At 39.6% G+C, this 16,849-nt stretch overlaps 1 protein-coding gene across 4 annotated transcripts in view; it reads right to left on the minus strand.

Annotated features, from left to right (window-relative positions):
* ARFGEF3 (ARFGEF family member 3) overlaps nucleotides 1-16,849 on the minus strand; it is a 177,647-nt gene that overhangs the window by 121,019 nt on the left and 39,779 nt on the right. For all 4 annotated transcript variants that reach the window (XM_072719995.1, XM_072719990.1, XM_072719980.1 and 1 more), the window contains exons 3-4: nucleotides 14,341-14,422; nucleotides 11,197-11,328 (exon numbers count right to left, since the gene is read on the minus strand). In XM_072719995.1, the coding sequence (XP_072576096.1) occupies nucleotides 11,197-11,328; nucleotides 14,341-14,422 (214 nt within the window). The remainder of the gene's footprint in view (nucleotides 1-11,196; nucleotides 11,329-14,340; nucleotides 14,423-16,849) is intronic.

Consider the following 16,849-nt stretch of genomic DNA (forward strand, 5'->3'; position numbering starts at 1 on the left):
CACCTAATTGCTGTGTGACTATGTCTATCCCCCTGTCTGTAGAATTCCCACCCCCACCTCATGAGGATATTTAGAGGAATGAACACACTAAACAATGGTTTAAAACAGTAGTGTACACGGTACCTATCCAGGGCTGCCTTCTCACAGAGGTTAAATAAGCTTCCATGTGATGTAACTTATGGTATCCATTCTAAACATAAGTGATTAGGTACATTTTAAGTAAAAATTAAACTCAATCAGGGACACCTTGGTGCCCTAGCAGTTGAGCGTCTGCCTTCAGCTCAGGGCATGATCCTGGGGTCCTGGGATCGAGTCCTGTATCAGGCTCCCTGCTGAGAGCCTGCTATTCCCTCTGACTATGTCTCAGCTTCTCTGTGTGTCTCTCATGAATAAATAAATAAAAACTAAAAAGAAATCAATCAGATTATCCACATTCAAAAGCATAAATCTGTGGCAATCTGCATTCTACTCTTTATCACTGCCCCGGATTCCTACTGCCCAGCATCCACATCATTCTGATGCATCTCCACGTTCTCCCTCCTATATGTTCTCCCTTTCCAGCCTCACATCAGCTCAAGTCATTATGCATTCAGAGTCTGACTGCTATGGAGTCACAAGTATAAAAAGCAAGCACAATCTTTGGCATCAAGAACACTCATCTCTTGGAGAAACTAGCACAGGCCTAACTGTACTTCAGGGCTGGTGGTGATGAATGCTGTTGCAGTTGTGAGGGCTAAAACAACTTTGAAGGCTAGAAGGCATTGTCACCTGGAGGAGACTTTGCTGATGAGGTGACATATGGGCAGGAGAGAGAGGGAGGGAAAGATGCACTAAGCAAAGGAAATGTCACAAGTAAAGACAGATATGGGAAGGTATGAGGCTAGAGATGGTGCTAGAGAGGTAGGCTGGAACCCTGGTGCAGAGCAATTCAACTGCCCAATGGTTAAGTGTCTTGCACGTATTGTTTTAGAGCTTGGCAGGCCCATAAATCCCAACTAAAAATAGAGGAGCTGAGGCAAACTGTAAATCAGAGTGATAAAAGCAGACACTTAGGATGTAGAGGAAGTTAAAGACAGATTCTAGTCATTCCAGTGACAGTGAATTGCCTGGGGTGCATTTGGCAAAGGGATGCAGGGAATTCCCACCCTAAAAGACAACTGTCACCAATATGTGAAACCTTGTATCATCCCATCGCTGTTCTCTCCTCCTACTCCCTACCCCTCTAGTGGATCACACTGATCTCCCACAGTCCCGTTTTTTTTTTTTTTTTACAATGCTTTATATTTAGGTATTAATATAGCAGCATATTTCAGAGAACAGTGATACACTGTGTTCAAAATGTATAATATATTACTATTACTGGTGTGACACTCAGAATGGGCAGGAAATGCAGACATTCTATACCATTTTTTCAGAGCAGCTTAGACTTATCACTTAAATCTGCATCCCTCTCTATGCCTCATTGGACTTATATAAGCTTCTTAGTAGTAGTAGCTTCTTAGTAGCATTTTTTTTGATGCTTAACATGTTTAGCACATTGTCAGGCCTCGGGAGGTGTGGTGTCCTGGCCTGTACTCAAGCCTCCTATACCTTGTTCACCTTAGTGATCATCCTCACAGAGTTTCAGTGAGACTGTGCACCTTCGTGTCTAGTCATTTTTGTAAAATGTGTAGACAACATGTTAAGACAGCCCAGTTGTATAGAAGAAAATTATCCTAGGAATCTGAATGCCAGACTCAGGTTGCTCAGACTGGCTAAAGGCAGATTTTGCAACCACACAAGATAAGAATACTAGAACTTCTGAAGACTAGGTTAGGGTAATCAGAATTTAGTAAAGCCTCCTTTTGGGATATCCAGTCACCTGGCAGGATCTTGCTCTGGACAGTGAGAAAATCATCTCAACTAATCAGATGGCCTCTCCCATGAGATGCCATGAACATTTCTCCTTCCTGAAATCTCCTGCTATGCTCCACTGAGAACCTACCTTTTGCACTCAACATAGTAAATGGTAACTTGCCTAAGATTTAGGATTCAAAGATCTCACTTCTCCCAAGGTTCCAGATGAGTTCTCCCCAGGACTGTTTCCGCAAATGCTAGAGCGAAGAAGTGATTCTTGAGCTTAATGGATTGCAACTGCATGTCTGCTTTATGTCTAACTGTGTGCTGTGTTGCTCAGGCTCCCATCCATGTATGCAGCAGACATTTATGGGTGTGTTACTAGTGATCTGACCTAGTGCTGGTGTTGGGCATATAGTACTGAACTAAAAAGACACCCTGATCTTGCAAGGATAAGACCTGGTGTTGAAGTCCATCATAAAATAAGGGGTCACAATAAATCGTGGTGGATACTATGACTGGGAAAACACACTGTACTCTGGGGAAGTCTCTCTGGGTCTAATGCATAGCATACTAGTTGTAATGCTGCTTTCTTCTTTCAGTGGATTTTTAAATTTAACATGCTATAACATGCACAATTAGTAAATTAACCCTAGGGAAGACACCACAGGTTCCATCAAGAAGTGAGCTGATTTGGGGAAGTCAAGACATATTGAGGATATGGACGCATATCGAATGAATAAGGAAGTCTTCTTTCCCTCTTTTTTAAACTATTAAAATAATCTTAATTTACATATGAGTGTATCTTAAGGTGACTGGAGTTTTACTTTCCCAAATACCAGATGTTATTTATAAATCAAACCAAACAAAATCTACTACAGCTCAAAAAAAGTTACTAAAAACTTGAGTCCAGCCCACAAAAGGCCTTGTCTTTACTGGAGCATAGAGCAGACGACACTCTTCAAATTCTTAATGCCAAACGCATTTCAAACCCCAGCTCTGGTTCTGGTGGAAAATCTAACTTCGTTACTTCATGCACATTTCCTTCTGGCATTTCCTTTATCTTGGCATGAAACTTCATAAAATTAAAAATAATTGCATAATTCCTTCTCTTTAGAAACATTCCAGTTCTTTTTTTTTACTCTGTCAAATATGGCAAAAACAAGGATGGGAAATTCAGTGTTGAGCATGGGGATTCTGAGCCACCAAATGCCTTTCCATTGGGTGCAGGGCATGCCCCTCTTCTGCATGTGCAGCCTTATGGGGTGTGAGCTGCTGAAAGTGTACCTTGACCATGAACTAGAAACAGATTCTTTTCCTCAGGGTCTACACACGAACAATAAAGCAGATTCCGCCTTCTGAAGACAGCAGAACAGAAGAATGTGTATCTTTGGAGTGGGGGTGGGGGTAGTGAAAAAGTACATATAGAATGTCAGGGCACATTTTCTTCTCATCTACAATTAAAATGTGGCTGCCCAAAATAAGCATTTCTTTTTCTTATTTTGATCAAAGTTTTGCAACCTCAGTGTGGTGGACATTTGGGGTCAAATGATTCTTTTTGTGGGGGATTGTTCTGTGCATTGCAGGATATTTAGCAGCATCTCTGGCCTCTACCCTCCAGATGACAGTGGCACTCCCAGTTGTGACAACTGAAAATTTCTTCAGCCATTGCCAAATATCCTCTGGGGGACAAAATAGTCCCCAGTTGAGAATCACTGTTTTAGATCACTTATACCCCACATGCCTTGTGAATATAGCTGAGAACCCCTACAACGTTACTCTGCTTCCAAAAGCCTCAGAGGGAGAATCGAGGACTTTCAGAGGGGATCTGGGATGACCCACTGGTCCTTCACTATGCTCCAAAGATCCAAGACTGAAGTTAACAACAGGTAGTTGAGCTATGATCCTAACCTTTATTTTGATTTACATAAAAATTAAATTATTGTATCACATGAAACTTCTACCCCTTAGGACTCAAACAGACTTATCTGAGGCTAAGGTGACAGGTAGTTTGAGAAATCACATTCTGGCAAATGGCTATTCTGACAGATTTTTTTAGTCCACAGAATATTTTGCTAGAGTTCCTGAGTACCCAGTTTGGAAAACATTTCTAATTGGCATATGGTCATGTTTCTTCTGGCCTTGATTTGTTGCCACAAGTAGTAAGTCTGATATTCATTGATATTCATCAATATGCCCTTAGCACCTAATTCTAGGAAATGCTGTACCAATGATATCTGTAAAAAAAAATTTGTGTGAATATTAAATTATAATGAGCTTGGCTAATTCACTTGAACAAATAAATAAATAAACCATTCTGCTCTTCCTTCCAAACTCTCTCCCCCTTGGCAAGTTCTCGTAACTCTTCCCTCTAACTAGAGTCTCAAAAATCTATCACTGGAGCCAATATTTCTTCCAAGTTTCAGTCCCTGATTTCAACTTCTCAACAGCACCAACGAATATATGCAATTCCATGAAAATCTTGTCAACAGCATTAAGTCTCCAATGTGACACAGCGAACACTTCCCCCACCTCTAAAATTCCTAATTATGCAACCATTAAAATTATATGAAAGGAATAAATATAGCCCTGTGGGAAAGGTTTATAATCTAAAGTGAAAAGAAATAAAAAATCCTATATACACAATGAATATAACTGAACACATAAATAGATAGGATTAGAAACAAATATACAAAAATCAGTCATACTTATGGGATTTGCAGTGAACTTTCTTCTATTTTGGAAAGCCTGTGGTGCTGAACTACTTGTATTTCTTTAAATTATCCTTTAAAAATATTATAATTCTTTAATATCTGACAATGTGAACTATCTCTCTCCTAAACTGGCCCCTTAAAAACCCACCATTCAGTCAGAAATCCTGGCTCCTACTCCTGTAATCACTTTGGATTTTTCTTCCGCCACCTACTTACCACCTACTCCACTGCCAGCCACCACAGCTCCTGATTCTCTCTCTGCAGATCAGCCCCGTGCAGCTGGGTGCACTTTTCCACACATAGTTGCACAGGACCCTTCCTGTTGCCACCAATATGTTTCAAGTCCTCAGGACTTCTTGCTTAGGCTTATATATATATATATATATATATATATATATATATATATATATATTTTATGATAGTCACAGAGAGAGAGAGAGAGAGAGGCAGAGACATAGGCAGAGGGAGAAGCAGGTTCCATGCACCGGAAGCCCGACGTGGGATTCGATCCCGGGTCTCCAGGATCGCGCCCTGGGCCAAAGGCAGGCACCAAACCACTGCGCCACCCAGGGATCCCAGGCTCTTATATTTCACTAGCGTCTCTGACTCAGTTCTGCTGATTCTGGACCATCATGCAAAACTCTTCCTTCTTTTCCCCTGCACCTTCAACACCTAACACCCATCTCTGGAAGTGTCCCTGTCCTGCTCCTGCTCACTCTGACCAGGCCCCAGAGAACCTCTCTCAACCTCCCCTCCAGGCTCATCACTTACCAGCCTTCAGTAATCACAGTTGCAGCCCATGCTTTCCCATCTATAGGGCTTTCCTTCTCTACCAGGAACGCCCACCCTCCCAATATCAATGTCAGAATTCTATACACCTTTCAAAATCCAACTCAAATATTACCCTCTCCTTGAAACACTGATCTATCCAGCTCAACGTGGTTTCTCCTTCTGAATTTTTCCAACTCCACTTCTGCTACAACATACACAACTACCTTGAATTATGGTAAATGTGTACATTGTTATCTCTTTCCTATTGGATTTTGAACACTTGTCTTTGAAGGTACTGCTTTTAATCCTACAAAATTTTATATGTTGCTGGTAATAAAAATACACTCACTGAATAAACCAATGGAAATAAGTCTAAGAGAAAACAAACTGAAAAGTTCAATGAACTGTCTTGTTCTAGGTTAGTCTGTAACAAACTTATTTCGACCTAATCTCATAGCTGATGCTTTAAGAAGTAAAGTTCATCAGCATGTCTTAGATAACACCTTTATTCCCTCTTTCTCTCCCTCTCAGACTCTCCCCAGAACAGGCACCTCATCTCAGATAGTCTCTACCCATATACACATGAGGTTTTTGATAATTCTATAATCAATGCTTATAGACATGATCAACCAAGTTCCTCAAGATAGTTTTTAAAGGGCTAAAGCCAACTTGATTCTCTATATGTTAGACATTTAATAATTATAAAGCTTCCCCAGTATAACCAAATCATATGAATTTTACCTAGTAGGATGGAATAGAAATTTATTAGCATAAATGGTGGGGTGTTTTCTGTAGACTGTGGAATTATGACTAATGATTAGGACCCTAAATATATACTAGTAGATGATCAATAAATAACAATTCAGAAGATTCTTCTTTTAAGCTACAATTTAACAATAGTAAACATGATGAAGCCCTTTTTTAGGAATCAGAAATATATGATGAAACACTTTTCCATTACTGCATACTGCAGAAGAAAGTTACCTTTATAGGCTGTAGGGGGAGGGGGTGGCTATAGAAAAAAAAAAGAGTAAGAAGAAACTCTCAAAGCAAAGGTATTTTTCTAATGTTCAGGTTCATAACTTGAATGAGTTTAGAGGTATTCATTTTATTAAGATGCTACACATATTTTTATAACTATAACAAAACTGAAAGCTAACCAACGGTTACATACACTTAACGGGCTGAGCCACCCAGGTGCCCAAGACATGATTGAGGGGATTTAGAACCAGTCCTTCCATTTGGTCTGTTTCTTCCTCCCAGACAAAGGTGCTGACTGCAATGCTGGTACATAATTTAAAAGCACTCTCTCCTTCTCACTGTAAGACCAGAGTTATAAATGGACATCCTGAAGCTTTGGTCTACCAGCTCTATAGCCATTAGCTCGTTTTCTATCAATCACTCATCTTTGTATTTTCTATAGATGTTTGGTTGGCTTTTGTTGTAAAACATAAAAATACCTCAACAGTAAATGACATTCTTTTTCTCTTCCCTCAACCTGATCTCAATCTCGATCCTTCTCTCTCTCGCTCTTTGACACCCACACACTTGTCAGCTAATTTGGTGGGAAAGAGATATTGATTCTTCAAATTTGAATCTAGGTCTTGAAACTAGTGAGAGAATGCATTGTCATGGAGGATGCCAAAAACACACAGGATTCTCAGCCACTATCAGCTTTGCCCCTTACCGCCCCGTGACTTAATTTCTCTGTTCAATCATCTTTGGAATGGGGATACTAATGACTACCATGTACATGCCTTTTAGAAGAGACTCAGAAGGCAAGAAACCTAGCCCACTGTTTAAAAGCACACATTTGGCCTCCAGGTGAATTACAGTTCAAATACTGGCCCTTCCATTTTACTAGATGTATGACCTGAGTATGAATGTAAAGTACTTATCAGAGCATCTAATGCATAATAAACATTAATCAGCCCCTGTCATTTCCCCTTTAAAAACTACAGTATCCAGTCAATATTCATTTCTATTACCTAAAGGTGCATACAAAGTAAAACATCCAATACCAGAACGTTCATCAAATGCTTTCTCGGTATCCAGTATCACATCCTTCCTTAAACACAAAGCTAGCGGCCCTCCTCAGGATGCTCACATCTCTGACACACTTATGGAGGCAGAAGGCCAGCCATAATTCCCTCCGGTTTTAAAGACCAGCCAGCTGTACCAGCTAATAACCGCACTAAATGTTATCTATCAGGAAGAAGGGGAAAAAAAGTCCTAATTGCTCTAGTCAGAGATGTCATTAGTTACGTAGCTGACTTCTATGGAGTCTGCATGGCATTTACAGAAATGGCACACACCTTGGGAAAATGCTACCAAAGCAGACAAGTACTTAACGTAAATATTAAGTAGTTCCCTGCTGTCTACTAATGCATTACTAAGGTAATCTATCTTCAGAAAAATTTTCTTTCTGATTCTACAGTGCTGAAATTTGATTTGCTCAAGCTATAAAATTTTTATTTGGATTCCATGGCCATTTCAATAAATCAAAATTGCCTCTTCTCCCCCTCCTGTTAGATTGTAAAACCATGTAGAACAGATCTTAGACTAAGTGGTCTAACCTCATTCCTATTTAATTTGTCAGGAGTAAGCATCATCGATATTTTTTTTCTTTAACCTTCCAATTGACAGTCTAGGGCCTTCCTTCTAAATGAGAACATTACCATCAGAATTTTGAGTTTCATTATTAGTTAGTTTAATCTTAGGGAAATGTCTAAAAGAGGAAACCATATTATTTTCTCTCCAGGAATTCAATACAACTGCTACATACTCTGAAAAGTGTGACAGGGTTCAATTTCTCGTGTTTATAAACACTACCAGATAGCAATAGGTGAGTAAAATGCATGGCATCACTTCTTAAAAAATAGCACCTGGGGTTTGTCATAAAAATGTGCTATGCTGTGGTTGGACAGACATAAATAAAAACTGCATGGTGTGCCTTTATCGCTCTTGAATAGCATATTGGTGTTTGAAAATGTCTACCATATCTCACCTTAAAAGATTTTCTCGTACCTACAAAATATTTATATGAAATGACTAGGGGATTTTGACAGGTAATTCCTAGTTTGGATAATTTATCATGAGAATGAGTTATGTAGAAGCATCAGGAATAAATATACCCTTCATATGAAATGAATCCAGCCTTTCCTTGAGGGCTTATCCAATTCTTTCTTTGTTAACTGTATTTTGGGGAGAAGTGGCAAAAACATTTTCATATTCTAATGATGTCAGCAAAACAAGGACTTATTTGTGAGTTTTTTCTCAGGCCATTACAAATATTACAGCATCCAAGATAAAAGGGTACACGCTTTTGAAGGTGACTAAAGTAACCACAGAAATTCTTCCTGCATAGATAAAGGGCATAAACAATATCATTATTTATAAGCCAGCAATGCTATAATTTGGATATATCTTAGATCCAAATAATCCAAATGTCAGAAATAAGAAATGCTCATGGAACCCTCCCTTGTGGTTATCACAGATTGTTATCTTATCATTCATTGTTTAGCTGCTTGGCTAAAACTGTTGGTCTAAATAAAAGTATAGAATAAAAGAAATTAGCTGAAGGCTAGGTCTGTTGTGAGTGGAAATAATTTTTCCCAATCCCAATGTTTAAATGGTTAAGAATAATAGCATAGGGCAAAGGCCCTTCTCTTTTTAAGCATTTTGGAAACCTAATTTTAAAGAATGGCAGCCTACATTATTGTTTTTTGTTTTTTGTTTTTTGACAATGCCTGATCTCTTCCCAGACATTAACGACAAATACCAATGGTTTATCATGGTGTCATTAGAAAGTCCATTAAGATAAGCTTTCCAGGGTTTCCAGTAGAGTTAACATGTGTCAACTGCTGTCCTCAGCAAGGCTAGCAGAAGGCACTGCTGGGCTGGAAGTAGCAAGCAAGCATAAGTTTTCAAAACAGGTGTTACTGTTGACATAACCATTAAACATCCTGCTTCCCCAAGACTTTAAGAATAAGTACTTTCTCCTTTTAATTTTTAATACATATTCCTGTATTCCACAAAAAGGTATATTCCTGGGAGAAGTTCCAGAGTAACGTGAAATCTGTGAGGTGTTTCAGTAGGACACCACAGCTCACCATTCAGCGTATGAAGACCTAATAATACAAGAATGATTCAGCAGACTGGTCTTGGAAGCCACAGAAATGATTACCGTGGCAGCTGGCCTTGTCTCTCAACAGCAGCATGGAGGAAATGGAAGAGTAAAATAAATTCTAGAAGTGGTTAGTCTTCAGTTCCTATGAACGCACAGCTGCTAAACATATGTCGGAGGACAAGGCAAAACTGTCCATTACAGAATTGAAGAGAGTTAAAGATGAATGAGATCATCAAGACCAGCTAGTTCAGGGATTCTCAATGTTTATTTTAAGAATATTCCTAGGGGGCCCCCCGGTCGCTCATTCGGTTAAGCATTTGCCTTCAACTCAGGTCAGTATCCTGAGGTGCTGGGATTGAGCCCCACATCAATCCCCATGTGGGGCTCCCTCCTCAGCAGAGTCTGCTTAGCCCTCTCCCTCTCCATCCCTCCCACTCATGCTCTCTTTCTCTCGCTCTCAAATAAATTTAAAAAATCTTAAAAAAAAAAGAATATTCCTAGACTCACCCACTGAGATTATGACTCAGCAGCAGCAGGTAGGAAGTAGTAGGCATATGTTAACACTTCTGAAGCACTTGCTTTATGCTAGATACTGTGCTAAGTTCTTTACAAATATCACTTATTTAATCCTTGCAACAGTCCTGTTGGGCAGGTGCTACTATTTCCCCCATTTTATAGATGAGGAGACCAAGACACAGAGTAGTTAAGGAATCTACCCGAGGATATCCAACTAGAAAGTGGATGAGCTGGCTTCAGAGTCTCAGCTTATCATCACTGCACTCAATTACTCATACTATCGGCTAGGGTGAGGTGCAAGGCATGAGGAAAATGTCATGACTAAAATAATCTTTTCTTTGCTGAACAGGAAACTGAAACCCAGAGGAGTTAAGTCTCTTATCCAAGACAAAAATCCTTCAGTGCATTTCCAGGAAAGAAATCAATCATTATACGACACCAACTTTTCCCAAATATTTCTCTGTACCTATTCCTCCAGGGAGAGAAGGAATAGATGGCATTATTAAAAGCCAGCCCAGTGGTTCTAGCTGTGTTGCTCTGACTGAGGTACTGTTCTAGGAGAGAGATTTCCATCCTCTTCCGCTCAGCTCCCTGTTCATTCACAGCATAGGACACATTCCAGAGTCAGCATGAAGGGCTCCCAGTCATGGTGATCCTCAAGAGAGGGCAAAGGGAAAGAAGAGGGAGAGATGCTATCCCCTGAAAAAATAACTGAAATGTGGGAGATTAAAGTTCATGTCATTTGAGAATAGACAAGAAAGATGTGATTCTAATGTGGTTCCGAAGGATAGTCTTCCTGACCCTAAATTGACTATTTCTAGAGCCTTAGGATATGTGAAAACATCACTAGGTCACTGCTCTGTTTAATCATAAACAGGTAGCAGAATACTCAGAATGATCGGAACTCCCCTAAGCTGGATCTACTCACATGCATGCTCTCAAAATGTGATAAATACATTTCCTAGCAACACTGGATATGCAGGATCAGACCAAAAATCATATAGATTTACCGAAATTCTATCTTCTTACTTAGTTGTCATTTCTGTTCAACAATCCAGGTAATTCTGGGGGACCATAGGCAAGAACCACCATACATTCCAAATGAAGGGGGAGCTGGCATGACCACAATACAGAAGCATTTTCAAATAACAACGAGGGCTTGGGGCGGGGGTGGGGGGATCAGTCTGTTCCCGTCCCAATGACGCAAACTGGCAGCCACGTCAAACCAACCTTCATCACTTCCACCTGCAGGTCTTCATTGAGGGAAGGCGTCACTTTCACAGCATTCAGAATCTGATTGAGCAGCTGCTTCTCATCAGAGTCTGTTTCCATGGATACAAACCTCTCTTCTGACAGAAGCTTCTGTAAAGAGCACAAGGCAATGATCACAGATAGATACAACAGAATAAGGCAGCAGGGGAAAACCTTAGAATGTACTGAGGATAATTTTTTGTATTCAGGAGCCACGTAGGTGGAGGTCATTGGAAAAGTACTCATGCTACGTGGCAACAACAACAACAAAAAAGAAAAACACATCAAACCTTTCGTAAACAGTGTGGGCAGACTTTTTGCTGCTATTAAATAATTCTTTCTAAATAACATGGTGACCAATAGGTTATGTGGTTGGTGGGGATGAAGGATGAATGTGCCCAGGGGATTCTAGCACCTTACAAAAGTCACATTCACACATACACATTCCTAACATAGCTTTGTCACAGGAAGGGAGAACATCTTGTAGACAACAAGTTCAGTTTTCAGAATTTACCTTTTTACTTCCTAATGTGAACTGTCATTTACCCAAGTAGTATTCATGAGCTCACAAATCTTAATGCATTTTCATCAGAAAACAAATCCCACAAAAACCAAAATGAGAAGTCAGTCATTTTAATGAGGTCTCTTAAGAGACATTACACCTCACAGCTCTTTTCTATTCGGGAACAACTTTCATTTTCCATAAAATTCTGTCTTAGATTGTACCAAAACCCTTCCTAGAATTTCTACTCCCTCATCTTTCCCTGGAGCCACAAGGACTAAGCTAAACTATCAGAAGTCAGCTATGAAGTCCACCTAAGTTTCTTCTTCTCCATACTAAACCTCCTTGGGCATCTTCAAATGTTCCTGGAGTGAGGTGGCTTCACAGATACTCTCCTACTTAAAATGTGGCCTCCAGAGGGAATGTCAAACTTTAAGGGGTTGTCTGACATTAAAGAATAAAAGCAACCAAGAGTGCCCCCTAAGGTACGCTATGAACTTTAGGTGATTATGATGTGTCGTTGTAGTTTGATTCTTGGTAAAAAAAAAAAAAAAAAAATACCATTCTGGTGAGTGATGCTGGTAATGGGATGGCTGGGCATAGCAGATATATGGGAAATTTCTGTGCCTTCTTCTCAATTTTATCATAAATCTAAAATTGCTCTTGAAAAAAAGTCTTAAAAATGTTTAAGATGGCAGAAGGGAAAGACAAAAAAAAAATGGCATCTTGGTGGCACCATTAAGCTGTCACACCAAACCTAGAACTGCCTGCCTCTAGAATTCTAGTTATGTGAGATAATTAAATGTGTTTATTGCCTAAAACCAAAAGCCAAAAAACAGCAATGCATAACTTTAATTATATTCTCAGATCAAATGAGCTTAGTTGTAAGTCACAGTACATTCTATGCTGACTCACCCTGAAATCCCTAATTCTCATTCACAAGGGCTGCAATTAGGCTATTCTTCCCATTCTGCCCTGAGACAGTCAATTTTTGAGACCCTCGTGTAAGATTTTATAGTTATCTGTCCTCGTCCTATTTAGTGTAGATTTGCAGCCGTGAAGAACTTTTGGAATTCTGATTTATCCTGTGTAAGGATTCCCTCTTTTAGCAGAATGTCACTGCAAATCCAGAAATCGAGTATTTCAAATCTTCTTAGGACGCCCTGACACTTTGTCTACATCCTCTCAAAAGTGATTTCTTCACTGTCATGCAGTGCATGCCAGGCATCCCAGAGTTAAAGTTTATATTCAAACTTGTTTTTACCTAAAGTGATAAAGACTGGGGAAAAAGCCCTACAAGCATGCTGAAAGTTAAGAGGAAGTAACAGGGGCTAGTAAGAGGAAGACTCATTGTCCATCAAGTCACTGGAGTTAACATGGTAAAGTAAGCCCTTGAAAACATGGTTCTGTAAGCTTAGAGTATTTGGGAGTTAAATAAATAAATAAATAAATGGGGGATGCCTCAGTGGCTCAGTTGGTTTAACATCGGACTCTTGATTTCAGCTCAGGTCATGATCTCAAGGTCCTGGGATTGAGCCCTACACCGGGCTCCACACTCAGCCAGGAAGTCTACTCAAGATTCTCTTTCTCTCTCTCTCCTGCCCCTTCCTCCTTCTTGCACATACACTCTCTCTAAAATCAATCAATTGAAAAAAAATAAGTGGGAAATCTATATAATACTAGAGAAAGGGAATATCATAGCAGGTCAAAAAAACTCTCATTCACATTCGTGGTTGGCCCAATCACCTTGGAGAAAGCAAAGAGTTTTTAATAATACTGACAATGTTTAAAAATGTCTAATGCAGATAATGCATAAAACATACATTATCTAATTTTGATCCACTGGAGACAGAAGAGCCATAGTCTTCTCACTCTTTTATATGTATGAGAAAGAAACTTAAAGGATGAGATAGTACAGACTAATATGAAAAGATACCTGACAGAGGCCACCAATTCATGGCCACATTGAATAAACCCCACAGGCTTGTCACTTAGAAGCTAAGCCACTTAAAAGTCAATATATTATATAGTCATCACCTTTGCACTGTTGGAATTAGACCTATTCTATACAGTATAAAATATAAACAAACAAATGCTCAGAGAAGGAAAGTGTTCAAGCAATCTTATTTTTCTGATTAGGCCAAATTTCGTTTTTTTTTCTCCTCCCATTCTTGCTCTGGAAACAAAACACATGAATTCATTTACCAACCTAACTGTAAAATAGAAAACAAGACAAAATCTTTCCAGTTTACTAATTCTCCTTACACAGAATCAAAGATGTTAAATATATACAAGATTTTAATTGGTACAGAACTGGAGTTGTCTCTCTTGGGATCCTTTGCTCTCCTAAAGTTGGACATCCTCCAAAATATTTCATTTCTCTGTGAGTTTAGCTGGGAATCAGCATCAGATGACAAATGCTCCACAAGATATACTATACCCAGAGAAATGCTGGTAAATATAAGAAAAATCTGTTATCATTTATGGTTATTACCTAGTTCAAACAAATTACAGTTGGGGTCTTTAAACAGCTAGTATTTAAAATGTTAAGTATTTGTTCTTTCAATGCCAAAGTAGCCTATCAATTTCTGTCACCTGGTTGCACCCAGTGAGAGCCATACCTGTATTCCTGCCAAGGCATGTTGGGCCAGTTTCACATTCTTGGATTCCAAAGCCAACTGGAGAGGAAGCAAGCATTTCTCCCTGGCAAAACACATAAATAAGGACAACATATGAGCTCAGCAAAGCTGGCAGTCAAGTGATACAAGCCTTATGTACACCCACTCACAAATGCTGTGACACACATACATAAAAACTATGACCAATAATAAAAATGCACATGGACTTAAAAAAAACACACAGCAAAAAAAATCTGTGCAGAAATGATAACACAGGAGCACCTGGGTGGCTCTGTTGGTTAAGTGTCTGCCTTTGACTCAGGTCATAATCTCATGGTCCTGGGATCAAGTCCCACATCGGGCTCCCTGCTGAGCAGGGATTCTGCTTCTCCCTTTTCCTCTGTCCTTCCCCTGCCCCTGCTCATGTTCTCTCTCTTAAATAAATAAAATCTTAAAAAAAAAAAAAAGATAGCATATCGGCACTTGCCTCGGCTATAGGAAGAGCCAACACAAGGACCCTCAACCAATTGCTTTAGTGCACAAATTATTACATGCTGGGGCTCTCACTGGTCCATGTACATGCCTTTCTCTTTCCTAAATATAGGACCTAGGATATCTGGGGGGAATAACTCTAGAAAGTACCATTTATATAGATTTCAATGCCTTGCTCATACTTCTCTCTCACCAACAAAGTGGATGCATTACACCACTACTGTGCCTCATCAATATAAATGGAAATTCTATTAACTTGTCAATTTTTCTCCAATTCAACATGTTCAACAATCATTTATACTTTTTAAATTTGCTTTTTGGTCTCCATCAGGTAGATCTGAATTTTTTGATGGGTTTTCGATAAGCATGTTTCCAAGACAGAAATATAAATGTCAGCAGCTTTGACTAATGAAAAGTACCTGGTACCAAGGGAGAGATGAAAAAGACATATGTGGAGAGGTACTTGGATATTTTAGGGCTTAACAAAATAACTGGGCACTAAAGTATGTTAGGAGTAAGCCAGAAGAGCTACAAAAAGAAAAACATCTTTCTGTTAGAACATTCACTCTAAATAATTAAACAATATCTAAGAATTTTAATCAACCTCGTATTTCCCCATGGAGCTACACTAGCATAACAAATGGGATGTTACTTAATTTTACCAGGCTCCCCCGCCCCCACTTAAACCATAGCAACCTCGTTTTTATCTGTTTTATATTTTCAGCATAAACTGAAAGATTCATTGACTTTAGGGAGTACGAAAGCTACGGGGTGAGACTATAGGATTTTGAGTTTGGAGAAATATGGGTTGCTGTTGTAGAACACAATGACACAGAAAGTTAATTATAGCTCTGATTCCTTCCTATCCACCCTGCAGCTCTTCTGTTTTTCTATGGATCCTCCATCAGCAGCTCCATGACAGATGAAGCAAGAGTCACAGACCCTCCCTAATGGTGGCCACAAAGAAAGAACAAAGACAGACTCCATCAGAGGACATTCGCCTTCACAGTCCTCACCTCTCCCCTCACCAACCCAATGCTACAATAGCCACTTTTACGTGACAATCGATTAACACTGCAGCCATTTTTCATTAGATAAATCCTGTGACAGATGGATAAATTACCCAGTGTTACTTCCAGCTAGGGGGCTGGAATTCTCTCATTGTACCGTTATTGCCAGCTTAACTACCATTACAAGGCAAACACTGCTATGCAGTCAATTAAAGCAGGAGTGACTGATTTTTTTCCAAGTTTTTTTTCTTTTGTTTTAATCATAACCAGTTTATAAGCTGGAAAAATTAACTGGAAGGGTGAGTGTTGCAAAGTAGTAATAAAAGGCAGATGGAGTATTAACAGAAGAACAACAGAATGTCATCTGCAAACCCTTGAAACAATCAAATATCCATCAGGATTCATTCATTAGGGATGAACTTTCTGCTCACATTTGAAGTCAGATCTGCCAGTGAACATGCAGTACCAGTGAGCAAGTATGAGGTTCCAAACCCTCACAGTCTCACAGCCTGGGCGATGGAAAATCTCTGCTGAGTGGCCCTGAATTGAAAATGCCCAAGTATCACACATCACCCACCAAGGGCATCAAACAAGAGTGGAGGCCACATTCAGCAGCAACAGGGCCACTCCTGGGAATGCTGAACCTGCTATATATACATTGTATGATCTCAATCAAGATATATAACTGGGTCTTACTTCCTAATCCACAAAAGGGGCATCTGATGACCAATACTGCAGGGTTGCAGTAAGGAGTACAAGTAAGATATCAGGAGTTGGCAAAGTTTTTCCATAAAGAGGGAGATAATAAGCATTTTAGGCTTTCTGTCCATGTTGTCTTTAAGTACTCAACTCTGCCATAGCACAAGAGCAGTCATAGACAATACATAAATCAATAAGCATGGCTATGTCCCAATAAAACTTTATTTACAAAAACAGGCACTAGGCCAGGTTTGGCCTACAGGCTATAGTCCGTCCAGTCCTGGAAATAGACAAAGGCAGCACAGTTCATG

Source organism: Vulpes vulpes, chromosome 1, assembly GCF_048418805.1.
Source record: "Vulpes vulpes isolate BD-2025 chromosome 1, VulVul3, whole genome shotgun sequence".
Taxonomy (NCBI): Eukaryota; Metazoa; Chordata; class Mammalia; order Carnivora; family Canidae; genus Vulpes; species Vulpes vulpes.